Source organism: Balaenoptera musculus, chromosome 1 (assembly GCF_009873245.2).
Source record: "Balaenoptera musculus isolate JJ_BM4_2016_0621 chromosome 1, mBalMus1.pri.v3, whole genome shotgun sequence".
NCBI classification, from domain to species: Eukaryota; Metazoa; Chordata; class Mammalia; order Artiodactyla; family Balaenopteridae; genus Balaenoptera; species Balaenoptera musculus.
This window is the reverse complement of record NC_045785.1, coordinates 95782983-95797789: the sequence shown is the minus strand read 5'-3', so window position 1 is coordinate 95797789 and position 14807 is coordinate 95782983. Positions and strand designations below refer to the sequence as shown.

General features: G+C 38.9%; 1 protein-coding gene across 1 annotated transcript; it reads left to right on the top strand.

Moving 5' to 3' along the window:
• The first annotated feature begins 6268 nt into the window (after positions 1 to 6268).
• TAF13 (TATA-box binding protein associated factor 13) lies at positions 6269 to 14207 on the top strand. Its single transcript, XM_036830081.1, has 4 exons — positions 6269 to 6354; positions 7196 to 7274; positions 10792 to 10889; positions 12974 to 14207. Exons 1-4 carry the CDS (start codon positions 6328 to 6330, stop codon positions 13142 to 13144), a joined length of 375 nt encoding a protein of 124 aa, XP_036685976.1. The 5' UTR covers positions 6269 to 6327; the 3' UTR covers positions 13145 to 14207.
• The last annotated feature ends 600 nt before the right edge of the window (positions 14208 to 14807 follow it).

Genomic DNA, 14807 nt, shown 5'->3' with positions numbered 1-14807 from the left:
GCTTCAGCTGTGAAAACACTGTTCAGTGCTCTTCAAATGTACTCTTTGCTTTCACATTTTGCTCATGCCATCCTCTTTTGGAGATAACTTTGTCTCCTCATCTTTTCACTGGATGGAAACCACTCCAATTGTGTCATGCTCTGAAAGATAAGTCTTTCATCCCCTGTCACTCTCGGAGTTTAAGAATAAAGAAATCACAGTTGAAGAACTGGGAAGAGTGATTAGTTGTCGACTTATTATTTCAAAGGGCAGTGATAGTCCACAGTATCTTACTGTTTCTTCTTTTTCCATGTGTCTGTCTTTCTTCTTCCTACTCTTTCTTCCCATTCTTACATTTATTTCCTTCCTTCTTTCTCCTTCCACCGTATTTTTTCATTTCCAGGTTTTAAAAAGTATTTTACCAGGAATTCCCTGGCGGTCCAGTGGTTAGGACTCTGCGCTTTCACCGCCAAGGGCGAGGGAAGCCAGGTGCCGTGGCCAAAAAAAAAAACTTTTTTTTTTTACCTTTTTTATTGAGTAAAGTGAGTCTCACCAGATTTTTATTTCAAAATTAGTTATACCAAGAATTTCATATTTTAAAAAATTATATTCTGCTTTCTTTCTGTAAAATTGGGTCATAATGGTTGCTCCTTTCTAGGGTTGTTGAAGGATTAAATAAATTACTATTTACAACAATATCTGGCGTGAAGTAAGTGCTCCATAAATCTTAGCTATCACTGTTGTTGTTCATTTGTTTCAAAAATATTTACACACTTTGCTAAATTTTGCAGGCGTAGAGGCAAAAAACGAGTCCCTGTCCTCAGGGTACAAACTGTATTGGGGAAGATAGATGAATAAACACATTTTAGTAGAGCACAGGCATTGTATGTGTAAAGACGTTATCTTTGATCTTCACAACTGTTTTGCAGAATAGTTTTTTGGTGAGAAATCTGAGGCTCAAAGAAGGCACATGGGTGAGATCACAGAGCTAGTCTGTCTGACTTCAAAGCTCCCTTCCCCTTGTTATCACACTGCCTCAAATTAGGATGCTGTCCATTGATATTGATCTTTGACGATTTTGTTCCAAGCATTAGTGTTTCTGTTGTCCTGAAAAGCCCCAAAGCCTCACGCCAAAGCCTGGGTCACTGTCTCTCGCAGCCCAAATGCAAGGGATAAATAGAGCCCCACTGCATGGGGACTCAATTTGGACAGTCCTTCCTCAGTTCATTTCAGCCTCCACTGGAGGACGGGCAGTTGTTGCCAAACACCTGTCAGTCAAGAACAGTTGCCCGTTTGTTAGGGTTGTTGCAGTCCCTGTGGCAAACACTAATCAGTCATGGGGACCATGACTATGGGATTGTGGTTTAACCAAAGAGTAAGTTCAGTCCCAAAGGCACAGCTTGCAACAATAGCTTCATTGAATTACAACATATTTGAAAAGGGATGTCAAACAAGCATTAATTTATGCTACAAATATTTGTTCCGGGAGTCTGAGGAATGTGCTAGCCTTTGGGAGCTCAAAGGTGAATAAGAAACAGACCCTTTTCTTAGTAAGTTTTAAGATTTAGTGTACGAGGCAAGCTGTGTGTATAAGTAATCAGAAAATACATTAGAAAGAAGTGTTGAAGGAAAATGAAAAGTAAGTGCTGGTGGGAGTGTAAGAGAGAAAGTGCTTTCAGCTGGAGCACTCAGGGAAGGCTTGATGGAGGAGCAGACATGTTAGCTGGGCCTGAAAGGCATGTAGCATTTCAACAGAAAAGAAAGGTATCCTAGTGGGAAAGGAGTAGTGTAACCATAGGCTTGAAGATGGTATAAGTTTGGGGCACAGCCCACTTTCCCCTTCCTCATTCACTGCCTAACTCCATTCATCTCTCAGTTCTCAGCTCAAATGTTATTTGCACAAGGAAGTCTTCTCTGACCTTCTTGGGTCCCCTTTCCCCATCATAATCTTCCAAAGCATACAATATCTATTTTATTCATGTCTCCCTGCTACATTGTAAGGTTCATGAACCCTGAACTGTGTATTTATGTTATCATTTTATCAACAGTCCCATAGCAAGTGCTGTTCAGGTGCTTGATAAATATTTGTTGCATGAATAATTGAAAGTGGCCTTGTGGAACTGGATTATAGAGTTCATGAAGGTAATGCTGAAAAGTAATTTATTGTAGTAGGTATTTATTGAGAAAAATCCATATATAAGTGGACCTACACAGTTTAAACCTATGTTGTTCAAGAGTCAACTGTATATTCTTCCCTTCCTCCTCCCTCACTTCCTCTTCATTTTTCTTCTTTTATCTTTTTCTGCCTCTTGGACCATTTCTTCTCTCTCTGTCCCGTGATGTACTCTTTCTGAGGATCTGCCCGTTGCCTCCCTTCTCTCACTTTTGTTTCTGTGCAGTGTTTAAACTATTGCCCCCGCGTTGATGTCTCCCATGCCATTTTCTCTAGTTCTGATTTCTCTGGATTTCCAGACCTGCACCTCCATCTGTCTACAGGACACCTCTAGACTCTCACACTCACACTGAACTCATTTCCTTCCCTCCCCAGTTGCTTTTCCATTTTACTTTCCAATTCATATTAATAGCATTCCATCTGGATATAAACCTCTCCATAGCTCTCAGATTCATCCAGACACAAAGTCCTGTGATTTCTGCTCCTAAAATTCCTTCGTCTTAATTCATGTTCTAATCAGCTCTCATCCTAGGTGGTCTCCCTGCTGAAGTGATCTTTTTTTTAAAGATGGGTCATGTGACTCTTCTGCTTAAAGACCTCCCAGGCACTCTGCACTTTGAATGAAGTTCAGTCTCTGAAGAGAATATTCAAGGCCTTTCACAAACTCAAACTCCAGTTTCATTCCAACCTCATTTTCTGCATCTCCACCCAACAAACTTGACTCTGGCAACCCACCTGAAACATCCTCTAGAAGCACACCATGACTTTTCACTCTCTGGGCTTTATTTCTGCTCTGCTCACAACACTGCATTTTTTTTTTTTCCCTTTACATTTTGGATCTCAGGCTCAGAATGTTGAATTATTCACACTCCACAGTTCATGCCATACTATTGTAACTGACCCTTCCCAAGTCCTTCACTTGTTATGTATCTTATGCATTCTCTTTATCCCTATTCTTTTTTTTTTTTTTCACTTTTATTTATTTATTTATTTTGGCTGTGTTGGGTCTTCGTTTCTTCATCGCGGTGCGCGGGCCTCTCACTATCGCGGCCTCTCCTATTGTGGAGCACAGGCTCCAGACGCGCAGGCTCAGTAGTTGTGGTGCACGGGCTTAGTTGCTCTGCGGCATGTGGGATCTTCCCAGACCAGGGCTCGAACCCGTGTCCCCTGCATTGGCAGGCAGATTCTCAACCACTGCGCCACCAGGGAAGCCCTATCCCTATTCTTATGTCTCCTACCCTGTAACCTTCCTAATGTATTTTATGTCTATGCTTTTTTTATATGTTCCTGTAAAATATGTATTTTTCGTGTGTATATGTGTTTAATATACATAAATGGTCTTTTGTTATAGATCTCATATTTCTTACTTTTTAAATTTAGCACTATGTTTCTAAGCTCTATCCATGTTGCTAGTCTATTGCTTCTGATTGTTGTATAGTACACCTTGGTATACATCCAGCACATTTTACCTATCCATTCCCCTGATAATGGACACTGTGAATATTTTATACCTGATTCCCTGGACAAGGCCAGCGTTTCATTACTACCTAACATAGCAGTTCTCAACCCTTTCAGACCCAACAAACCTCCTTAAATAACAAATATAATGTCTCCTTTATTATTCTGAAATGAAATTCACAAATAATATAACCTACTATGGTAGGCAGCCTCTCAGATAGCCCCCAACGATGTCTGCCTCCTGGTATTCTCATCCTTGTGTAATCCCCTCTTCTTGAGTGTGGGCTGCATTTATTGATTTCTAGTGAATAGCATAGGGCAAAAATGATGGGATGTCACTTTCAAGGTTAGGTTACAAAAAAAACTGTGTTCTTGGGTGCTCTTCCTGGTTCTTTCCCTCACCTGCTCTGAGAGAAGCCAGCTGCCCTAGGAAGTTGACATGGCAAGGAATGGAGGGAGCCCTCTGACAATAGCCAGTAAAGAACTGAGGCCCTTAATGTAACAACCTGAAGTAGCTGAATCCTGCTGACAACAACGTGAGTGATTTTGGAAGTGGATCCTTCCCCATCAATACTTCAGATCAGACTGAGGCCCAACCAACACCCCGACTGCAACATAAGGGACCCTGAGCCAGAGGCATCCAGCTAAACTGCGCCCAGATTCCTCACAGAAACTGTGTGATAAATGTTCATTGTTTTAAACCACTAAGTTTTGGGATAATTTGTTTCACAGTAATAAATAACTAACCTAACTACCCACGTAACTATAAAATATAATGTCCTAACTATAATGTAAAGTAAAATAAAGACAGTAAATTATAATATGTGTTTCAATATGTAAATGCTCAGGTATGACTACACTAGGGGGTATAATGATTTCAGATGCTTGCACCTATATGTAGAGTCACCATGAATGCAGGAGCTAAAATGCAGACTGACTCCAGTGAGTTTTGGCTATCCAAACTATTACAAGTGATACAGCCTTTCATGACATTGTTTCCTGAAATGTTTCACAGCTCTTGGTAAGTTGCAAATAAAACAAAGTACTATATCTCTCCAATTTCAGGGTAGTCACTGTTTGGAGGAAAACTCTCAGCTTTTTCCTTCCCGTGTATCTTTCTCCTTTACTTTCACACTGAACACTTCACTTATGACACTTCTCATGACCAAATATGTGGGTCCCCCTCCCCCCCTCCACACCAAACAATTCTGTGACACCAGCTGGGTGTCCTGCAATTTAACTCAATACTGATGCTATTTACCTGGAGATAGCGTTAGATCTCACTGATCAAAGGCTCAGTCCCGCAAGACTGCTCCCATCTTTAGATGCCAATCGAAAGTAGTAGGTCCCCAGGTTACCCACAACTTCTGTCTGACTTGGCTAAAAATCAGAGGTTTCCATGACCTCCTCCCCCTTGGATTTGGTTATTTCCTAGAACAACTCACAAAATGCAGGGAAACACGTTTACCAGTTTATTAAAGGGTATGGTAAAGGATACAGATGAAGAGACACATAGGGCAAGGTCTGAGAGGATCCTGAGCACAGAGCTTCTGCCTCCATGAAGTTGGGGGTGCATCACCCTCCAGGTAAGTGGATGTGCCCCCCAACCTGAACGCTCTCTGAACCTCCTACTGTTGGAATTAGTAGGCAATACAAGGCAATTGTTGTGCCTTGTATAGGCATGATTAATTACTAACTTCATTTCTAGTTCCTCTCCCCGCTCTGGAGAGGGCTGAAAATTCCAAGCTTCTAATCATGGCTTGGTTTTTCTGGTGACCAGCCCCCATCCAGGAGCCATCCAGAAGTCCACCTAGAGTTGCCTCATTAGAACAGGAGCTGCTTCTAGTGCTCTTATCACTTAGCAAATTACAAGGGTTTTAGGAGCTCTGTGCCAGGAAGAGGGGTAGGGTGGGTGAGCAGAGACCAATACATGTACTTTCTACTATCTCACAGTTGCATTCCTAGAAAATTCAATGTACCTTAAAAGCATAGGAAAATGCTTTGTGTTTATATGTTAACAAAGTTATGTTCTAGGCCCAGCTAATCATGAACAGATTTTTCACTCACAGGAATGTTTAGCAGGACATTCAGAAATAGTGTATTGTGGAACAATCTTTCCCTGTGTGACATCATCTCTTGCATTGCAGAACACCTTATATCCCTAGCTTTAGCCTTCTAATGTCCCTGGTTTTCCCAAGCACTTTTCTGATTAAAAAAACAACAAACAAACCCACAAAAATTAAATCCTCAGTCTAAGGGGAGATAACATTCCCTTGAGAACTGGTAGCGAAGTACAATATCCCCAATAACCAATAAGCTTGGCAATAAATCATAGTGGAACTCTTAAGTTGTTGAAATTGTTTAAATACACCCCTGGCTAGCCCCTCAATGATCCAAAGCTTCGCAGTCCCGAATCAGGAAGCGGTGATCTGATAACGCAGAAGCAAGTTCAAGGTGACAGCGAGATACACGGCACCTAGCCAGTGATTTCCTTTTCGTTGCTAATTTTTAATTCCTTCTTGCCAAGACGTCACCCTTCCCTCCTTTAGTACTGTTGTGGTTCCACCGCTGGGCGGGACGCGCACGCTCCACTTCCGCAGGCGGGGTTCCAACTAGGCCCCGCCCCGCCTCCTCGCGTCACCGGAAGTGAGGCCGCGGAAGTAGTAAAACCCGCTCCGTGGGAGGCGGGCGTGCCCTGGAGGTGGCTGGCTGCTGGGATGGCAGATGAAGAAGAAGACCCCACCGTGAGTGACGGCTTCTGTTCCATCCCACTTTTTTATTCACTCCCTCGGGCACAGTAGCGGAGGCCGAGTAGAGAATCGGGTTTGTTTTCCTTAGTGAATTCAGCCGAGAGAATCGGGGACTTCACCCCGTGCTAGGCTTTTTGTTCCGATTAATCTTAGGACGCGGGGCAGGAAGAGTAGGAGGGTGGTCCCCTGCCCTTTGCTTTTGGTCCATATTTGCCAGACACCCTTTGAAACACCTAGAGAATCATCAGAGGACAAAGCTAGTATTTGTTAGCCCTCATTATGAACCAACAATTCAACTGCTAACAAAACTATATACTTATTGTAAAGTAGTGGAAAAATAATGGACTCAAAGTCAGGGAACATGGGTTTCAAAATCTCTGTTCTCTGTGAGCAAAGTTATTTAACTTTGAGCCTCGGTTTTCATGTCATAAAATAGGCTTAAGTCTTACTTGAGGAAAGTTCTTAGCACTGTGTAAGCAGTGCTTAGTAAATACTAGTTTTGCTTACTTTGATTCAGTATCAACTCTTTTAATAGTAAAACTGTCTAGAAATAGGCCAACTTTGTTGGTTAAAAAAAAGAACGTATGGTCGTTGGAACTGTTGCAGGAGAGGCAGTACAGTTGTTGGGGACATTGTAGAAGCCATTCCTGTATGAGTCTGAAGTTGGACAGGATAGTTGTAAGGCCCCTAAAATGCTAAGATTTTCATGGTTTTTTGCTGCTTGCTTTATTTAGGCTTTCTGGCATGATATCAGTGTTGAAGATGGAAAAAAATGTTAATTATTAAAAGTCAAAAGCAGTGCTTGACGTATCTATATATACATTTTAACTTCTAGTTTGAGGAAGAAAATGAAGAAATTGGAGGAGGTGCAGAAGGTGGACAGGGTAAAAGAAAGAGACTTTTTTCTAAAGAATGTAAGTAGTATTTGACAATGATTTTTTATAGATAAAAACTTTTGGGTATGTCGGTTCAAAGGTTTATTGTTCTGAATGTGTTTCCTTGTAGGGACAATATTCTCAGACTTGCATATAAATTCTGTTTAACCTGAGAATCATAGATAGTAATAATCCTAACCCCAATTTATGTATTTATATATATGCGTGTATACACACACACACACACACACCCCCATACTTTTTTTTTTAAGTAAAGAGATGTGATCAGTGTTTCAATTCAGGGCCTAAGAACATACCTCTGTTACTTTCCCCGTCCCTTACCTTTCAGCAGTAGGAACAGGGACTCCTTTGACTGTAAGCCGAAGGTTCTTTTGGATCCTGGAACAGGTGCTGAGCGTAGGAGTTAAGTTGGGGCTTTGGACTAAGGCAATGGACAAGGCAGGAAGATGGTGAACAATGTGAGGCAGTCCAGTGGCATAGAGATTATAAGGTTTTGGTTGTCTAGTCTGTTCCCTCAGTAGACCTTTTGTGGCAGCAGCAAGGAGAGCTGCTGCTACTACTGATGATCGAGGACAGCCCCTGAAAGGCACCGTGAGAAAGTGCTCTCCATCTCCCAGTCCTGATGAGGCGACACATCACCTGGTTTATTTATGCTGGTTCCGATGTAAGCAGTTCCCAAATGCTCTTGAAACTACAGAGTCAGTATGTCTTTTTTTTTGCCATTCAAATCCCTTTCTATATCTCAATTTCTCACCTTAAGTTGACCACTCCTTATTCCATCTCTGATGTTATTTACTCCAGTTGTACGTGGTTTTACTTAAGTCGGCATAAGAAGGGGATTCCTACACCAGAGCATCCCAGAGTGATGACAAGAATTCGGAATCTTCACAGCCTTTTCCTTGTCTTACCTGAATCTTCCTATGCCTTACTGACCAAGATCTGTTCTCCTAGACCTTCTTTTTTAAAAAAATTTTTTGCTAATATAACACAAAATTTCAAAGCATTCACTTCTGTTTGTTTATGTCTTTACAGACCCTTTAACCAAATGCAGTTTACATACTTCCTGTCTAATACGTTTTTCCTTTTTCAGTGAAGTATATTTCCCTACTGATGAATTCTCCCCATCAGAATGTTAATGACAAGGTATCTTCCTCAAAATATTTAAGGAAAAATATTAAGTTTACAGTGGAGAATCCTGGCAGACATTACTTTAGCCAAGTGATCAAAGTTAAGATCACCAGTAATATATGTTGACATTACATACCCCTGATATGATGCATTAAGAGGTACATCATCACTGTGATTCCCTTTCTAGTAATGCATAACCACAACCTAATCATGAGAAAACATCAGACAAACCCAAATTGAGGAACATTCTACAAGATAACTGACCAGTATTCTTCAGAAGTGTCAAGGTTATAAAAGACAAGGAAGGGCTTCCCTGGTGGCACAGTGGTTAAGAATCCACCTGGTAATGCAGGGGACACGGGTTCGAGCCCTGGTCCAGGAAGATCCCACATGCCGCGGAGCAACTAAGCCTGTGCGCCACAACTACTGAGCCTATGCTCTAGAGGCTGCGAGCCACAACTACTGAAGCCCGCATGCCTAGAGCCCATGCTCCTCAACAAGAGAAGCGACTGCAATGAGAAGCCTGCGTACCGCAACGAACAGTGACCTCCACTCACCACAACTAGAGAAAGCCCGTGCGCAGCAACGAAGACCCAATGCAGCCAAAAATAAATTAAAAAAAAAAAAAAGACAAGGAAAGTCTGAGGAACTGTCACAGAACAGAGGAAACTAGGGAGGCATGACAACTAAATATTGTGGGATCCTGAAACAGAAAAGGTACACTAGTGGAAAAACTGGTACAATCTGAATAAGTTCTGTATTTGTACCAGTGTTAATTTCTTAGTTTTGAGAAATGTCTTTGGTTGTGTAAGATGTTAACATACGGGGAAACTGGATATAGGGATTCGGGAACATTGTGCTATTTTTGCAACTCTTCTCTAAGTCTGAAATTATCTAAAAAAACAAACCAAAACAAAAAAAAAACAAAAAAATTTCAGAATCCAAAAAAGAGAGAGGGGAGAAAATATTGGCTCCTGTATTTGTTTTCTCCCTCCTGTATCTGGACCTAAAGGCTCTTGCCAGAATAAACCCTAGGGGTACTTCTCTATCCTAGACTGGCTTCCAGGTCACCCCTTTCTTTTCTTCCGCAGGCCTGGTCTACTGTCTTCTTAGTTCTGCCTGCTTTTGCTTCTCCTAAATAGGAATTATTCTTAATGTACTCATTCCTACTTTTAGAAGTGTTCTAGGAGTTCTTTCCTTTTTTCTAAATGTAAAACTTACATACAATAAATTGCACTAGTCTTCATTGAACAGCTTGATGAATTTTACATATATACATACACTTGTAACCACCAGTCAGATCAAGATGCAAAACATTTCTAACATATGACAGAGTTTCTCAGTATTTATATACCCCTTTGAGAATCTGCTAAGAGTTGATTCTTCTTCCCAGAAAAATGCACACACAAATAATGTATAAAATTTTTACATATAATTTCAGTAGGGTTCCAGGACTTCTCAAAGCTTGTCCATGGACTGATTGGGAGTTTATAGGCTATAGCATAAGAATCCATATGGATCCCATCTGCCCTAAATTACCAAGAAGTGTTGTGGGTAGGAGTATAGACTCTGGAGCCAGATCATCTGGGTTCAGATTCAAGTTCCATCTCACTATCTGTGTGACCTTGGGTAAATCACTTAAACTCTATGCCTCAATTTTCTCATCTATGTAGAATGGGGATAATAGTAGTTTCTACTTCAGAGGATTGTCCTGAGGATTAAATGAGCTTACAACAGTGCCTGGCATGTAGTAAAGGCTATATAAGTTTTAGCTATTAGCAGTTATTTTCATTACTCTGTAGACCTTTCTTCTCTTTTGCATTTTCTATGGTTCCTTCAGATGAAGACTGAAAGGGCTTTGCTGGCAGTTGCTTTGATCCAGGGAATAAAATGTCAAGATTCTGTATAGTAAGCCCTTTGCTTTCTCCTTTTGATTAACCTGTTCTTCCTATAAGAAGGTAATTGGAGCACTTTCTCTCATGTCCTCTTCCTTATGGTAGTATCAGAAAGGATTTTGCTTTCTTTTTTCCAAGACCTCCCCCTCACCTGAAAACACTCCCAGTAAAGGCTAAACCATTGCTACTCATCCTGTTCCCTGCTACGAAGTTTCCTACTTAAAGGTATTCTGGAGTTGTTGGTGAGTAGATAATAGAGATTAGGGAAGGAGTATTGATATCAGGGTTCAGTAGCTAGGAGGGAAGGGGAGTTCCTACCTAGGGAAGGCTAGGTAAGAACAGTTGGTTATGAGCTAGTGGTTAATACCCTTTACACCAAAATCCAGACTTGGAGACAAGAACTACAATGTAAATATACTTTTATACCAATATCTTCTATAGCTTGGTTTAGTTCTAATTTGAAAAAATATTGGTCAAGTTTGTTTAAACAAAAATGATTGTTCTTTTTACAGTACGGTGTATGATGTATGGGTTTGGGGATGACCAGAATCCTTATACTGAGTCAGTAGATATTCTTGAAGACCTTGTCATAGAGTTCATCACTGAAATGGTAAGTTTTTTTTGTAATTGGTCTTAGTTAATTAAGGAATAGATTTGAAATTCTAACTTTTAGATAAGACTAGAACTATGGCGTCCTTTTGAAATAAGCTTGAGTGCCATTTGAGTACCTGTTTCTTGGAAGTTACTGATTACTATTTATCATTAAGGATAGAGAGAGGTGTGTGTGTGGGTGTATACACACACACACACAAACACCCACACACACCCATACACACACAATATATTCTACCTCCTCCTCTGAATTTTATTTGTAAGGACATAATTATAAGATCCTTGAATAAAATGTAAAATATTACCCATAATCCCATCATCCAACATAAATTTCCCTCTTCCAGTATTTATGTAAAGATATACAGTGTTTTACATAGTGTTGATCATAGTAAACATTCTTTTTACTCAAAGTTTTTAATACATATTTCCTATGTTCTAATCTCAATTATTTTAGTAGCTGCATAAAATTCATTCAAATTATTTTCTAATATACTTAACCATTTCCCTATTGAAATTATTTACATATTATTTTTAACTGAGTAGATAAGTTTGAATGACCACATTCATGAAATTTTCCCCTTCTTTGGATATGTTCGCAGGGATGGGAATACTGAGTTTGTTTGTATTCAGTTTTTATGAATTTTTACCCTGTGTTTTGGATTATTTCCTTCATAAAGAATAATAGAAGTAAAATTATTGGGTCAGAGAGTGCATTTTTAAAAATCTTTTTCTGCTTATAAAAGTAATATTGATTAAATTTAGAAAGTATTAAAGAGTGCAGGGGAAAAAATAAAAATCTGTAATCCTTCTACCTAGAGATAACTAATGCTGAGATTTTGGTGAATATTCTTTTGTCTTTTTACACATATTTTTAAACTTTATAAAATTGAAATCATATAGTATATATAGTCGTAGAACCTGCTTTTTCACTTAGGTAAGTCTACAACATTTTCCCTGTGTCACCGCATAATTAATATTTTTGATGGCTTCACAATATTAATTGACTAGATGTGCTCAAATTTGTTTGTTCAGTTTATTAAATATTTAGTTTCCCTTTTTCAGTCATTAGAAATAATGCTGTGATGAATTTTTGTTTTTGCAGTATGAATAGTAATGGTAGGGGATGAGATTTGATTTTAAGGAAACCCACCAATATTTATCAGCTACTGAGATGGACACAAAGTTTAAATGAAGTGGGTGGTTACAAAGAAATTATAAAATTATTTTATGCAAATGAAGACAAGCTACATATATCAAAACACACAAAAAGAAACATCAGTGTGAATGGATAAAGAAGATGTGGCACATATATACAATGGAATATTACTCAGCCATAAAAATAAACGAAACTGAGTTATTTGTAGTGAGGTGGATGGACCTAGAGTCTGAAATACAGAGTGAAGTAAATCAGAAAGAGAAAAACAAATACCATATGCTAACACATATATATGGAATCTAAAAAAAAAAAAAGGTTCTGATGAACCTAGGGGCAGGACAGGAATAAAGACGCAGACGTAGAGAATGGATTTGAGGACACGGGAGGGGCAGGGAAGGGTAAGCTGGGACGAAGTGAGAGAGTAGCATTGACATATATACACTACCAAATGTAAAATAGATAGCTAGTGGGAAGCAGCTGCATGACACAGGGAGATCAGCTCAGTGCTTTGTGACCACCTAGAGGGGTGGGATAGGGAGGGTGGGAGGGAGACGCAAGAGGGAGAGGATATGGGGATATATGTATACGTATAGCTGATTCACTTTGTTATACAGCAGAAACTGACACAACATTGTAAAGCAATTACACTCCAATAAAGATATAAAAAAAAAATTTTTTTTAAATCAATGAATTTGATAGTTTTAATGTCCTTAGTATTAAAATATGTCTATAAAGCATTGAAACATTGCTAATAACGGTAGAAAGTGGACAAAGGACATTAGTAGAAAGACAATTAATAAGTGAATAGCTATATTAATTAGAAGAGAAAGTTTCAAACTCACCAGCATTAAATAGGCACAAGTTAAAAGAATAAAATGTTGGATTTTAAAAAAATTAATTGAATTGAATATGTTTCTTTGTAATAGACTCACAAGGCAATGTCAATTGGAAGACAGGGTCGGGTACAAGTTGAAGATATCGTCTTCTTGATTCGAAAGGACCCAAGAAAGTTTGCTAGGGTTAAAGACTTGCTTACTATGAATGAAGAATTGAAACGAGCTAGAAAAGCATTTGATGAAGCAAACTATGGATCTTGACACCTTTTGTACTTTCTGAAGCTTCATTATTTTCTGGGGAAACCATATTTAATAACTATATTTTCCACAGTAAGGTTCTGATATCTAGCCATGTCAATGAAAGATAGAGAACCACAAAGTTTTCAGTCTTTATTTTCATGTCTTCAATTTTAGAGTGATATTTGAGCCTTTAATTGCCTGCCATTATATTACCATACTTTGAATTACTTACTGGATTTTAATGACCACATGTACGTCAAAGTACCTTGCAAACCATTCAGTTCCTTCTGATTTTTTGCCATTGTAGGCTGTACTGTGGCTGTTTAATATGTGAAATCTAAATGGTACCTTTGATAGCTAAGACATGTGTTTCATGTTTCTAAAGTTTTTAGATTACAGTAGTCTAAGTTATTAAAAGATAGTGAACTGGTTTGTGTTTCTTTTAAGGAGAAAAAGATAGAAAATACAGCCTTTTTAAAGAGTGTTTGTCTTAAGATAATTTGTTTTAATACTCTTCTTTAGATAATGAGTGATTTTTTTGATTTTAATTTTTTTATTTTTTGAGAAACTAAAAGTTTCCTATGAATGCTTCTGTGTTGGAAGACCTATTTGATTTAAAATCTTTGGGGCTTATACTGTTTGTCAGGTTTTAAGAGAACTCATTTCCCCAGGTCAAATTAAAGCTTCTAAATATAAGTGTTTTCAGTAGCAGGAATGGCATTGCTGAAAAAGCTGATGGTAGGATAAGCATTTGGGGTAGTGTTTTATTAACATATTTGTTAGTACTTGTTCATTGTGGAAACGTGTACTTGACTAAGACCATGTGTGGCTATGGAAACCACTTTTGTAGTTCAGCATATACAGGTTTTGTGTGTATTTAGCTTACTGTATTATTCTTGCACTTAGCGTAAAGTAAGGATTTAAAATTGCATTTAAGGGGATCATTGGATATTACTGTTTGTGAAACTGAATGTTTTGTGTGCCGCTTATAAACATTATCTATGAATCAGTACTTAGGAAAATTTTACTTAACCTATCAATATAAGGAATAAAGTATGAAAAATTAAAAAGATTAATACTTGAATTTGACTGTGTGATTTATCAAATTTGACTATGTGATTTATCAGCTTTTCTCCCCCATGTAATTCTAGCTGCTTAATGTCACTAAAAACTTTTTTTCCATATTATTCTTGTAATGCTTCTGAATTGGTAATGAGATTCAAGATAGCTGGGGTGATCTTTTTATTTGAAAAAGTAAAAACCAGTTAAAAAGCAACTTTAGTCTAAACTGAAATCAAGACTGAGAGTGGAATAACAAAAAATGAATATCACTGTTTTTGCTAGTCAGGGTCCACTTCACCCTGAAGAAGGACCTGGTAGTAACTGCCATTAGGCGAGTTATACTGGGTGCCTGTATTAGTCAGCTTGGGCTGCCATAACAAAATGTCAGACTGGGTGTCTTAAAAAATGGAAATTTATTTTTTCACAGTTCTGGAGACTGGAGGCCTGGGATAAGGTGCCAACATGGTCAGGTTCTGGTGAGGATTCTTCCTGGATTGCAGATAGCTGCCTTCTCACTGTGTCCTCACATGGCTGAGAGAGACCTCTGTTGTTTCTCCCTCTTATACGGCCACCAGTTCTGTGTGATAAGGGTTCCACCCTTATGACCTCATTTAACCTTAGC

Coding starts and splice junctions, on each gene's coding strand:
- TAF13 (XM_036830081.1), top strand. CDS start 6,328: ATGGCAGATGAAGAAGAAGACCCCACC. Junction 7,275..10,791: donor GAGACTTTTTTCTAAAGAAT/GTAAGTAGTATT, acceptor TTCTTTTTACAG/TACGGTGTATGATGTATGGG. Junction 10,890..12,973: donor TAGAGTTCATCACTGAAATG/GTAAGTTTTTTT, acceptor TCTTTGTAATAG/ACTCACAAGGCAATGTCAAT.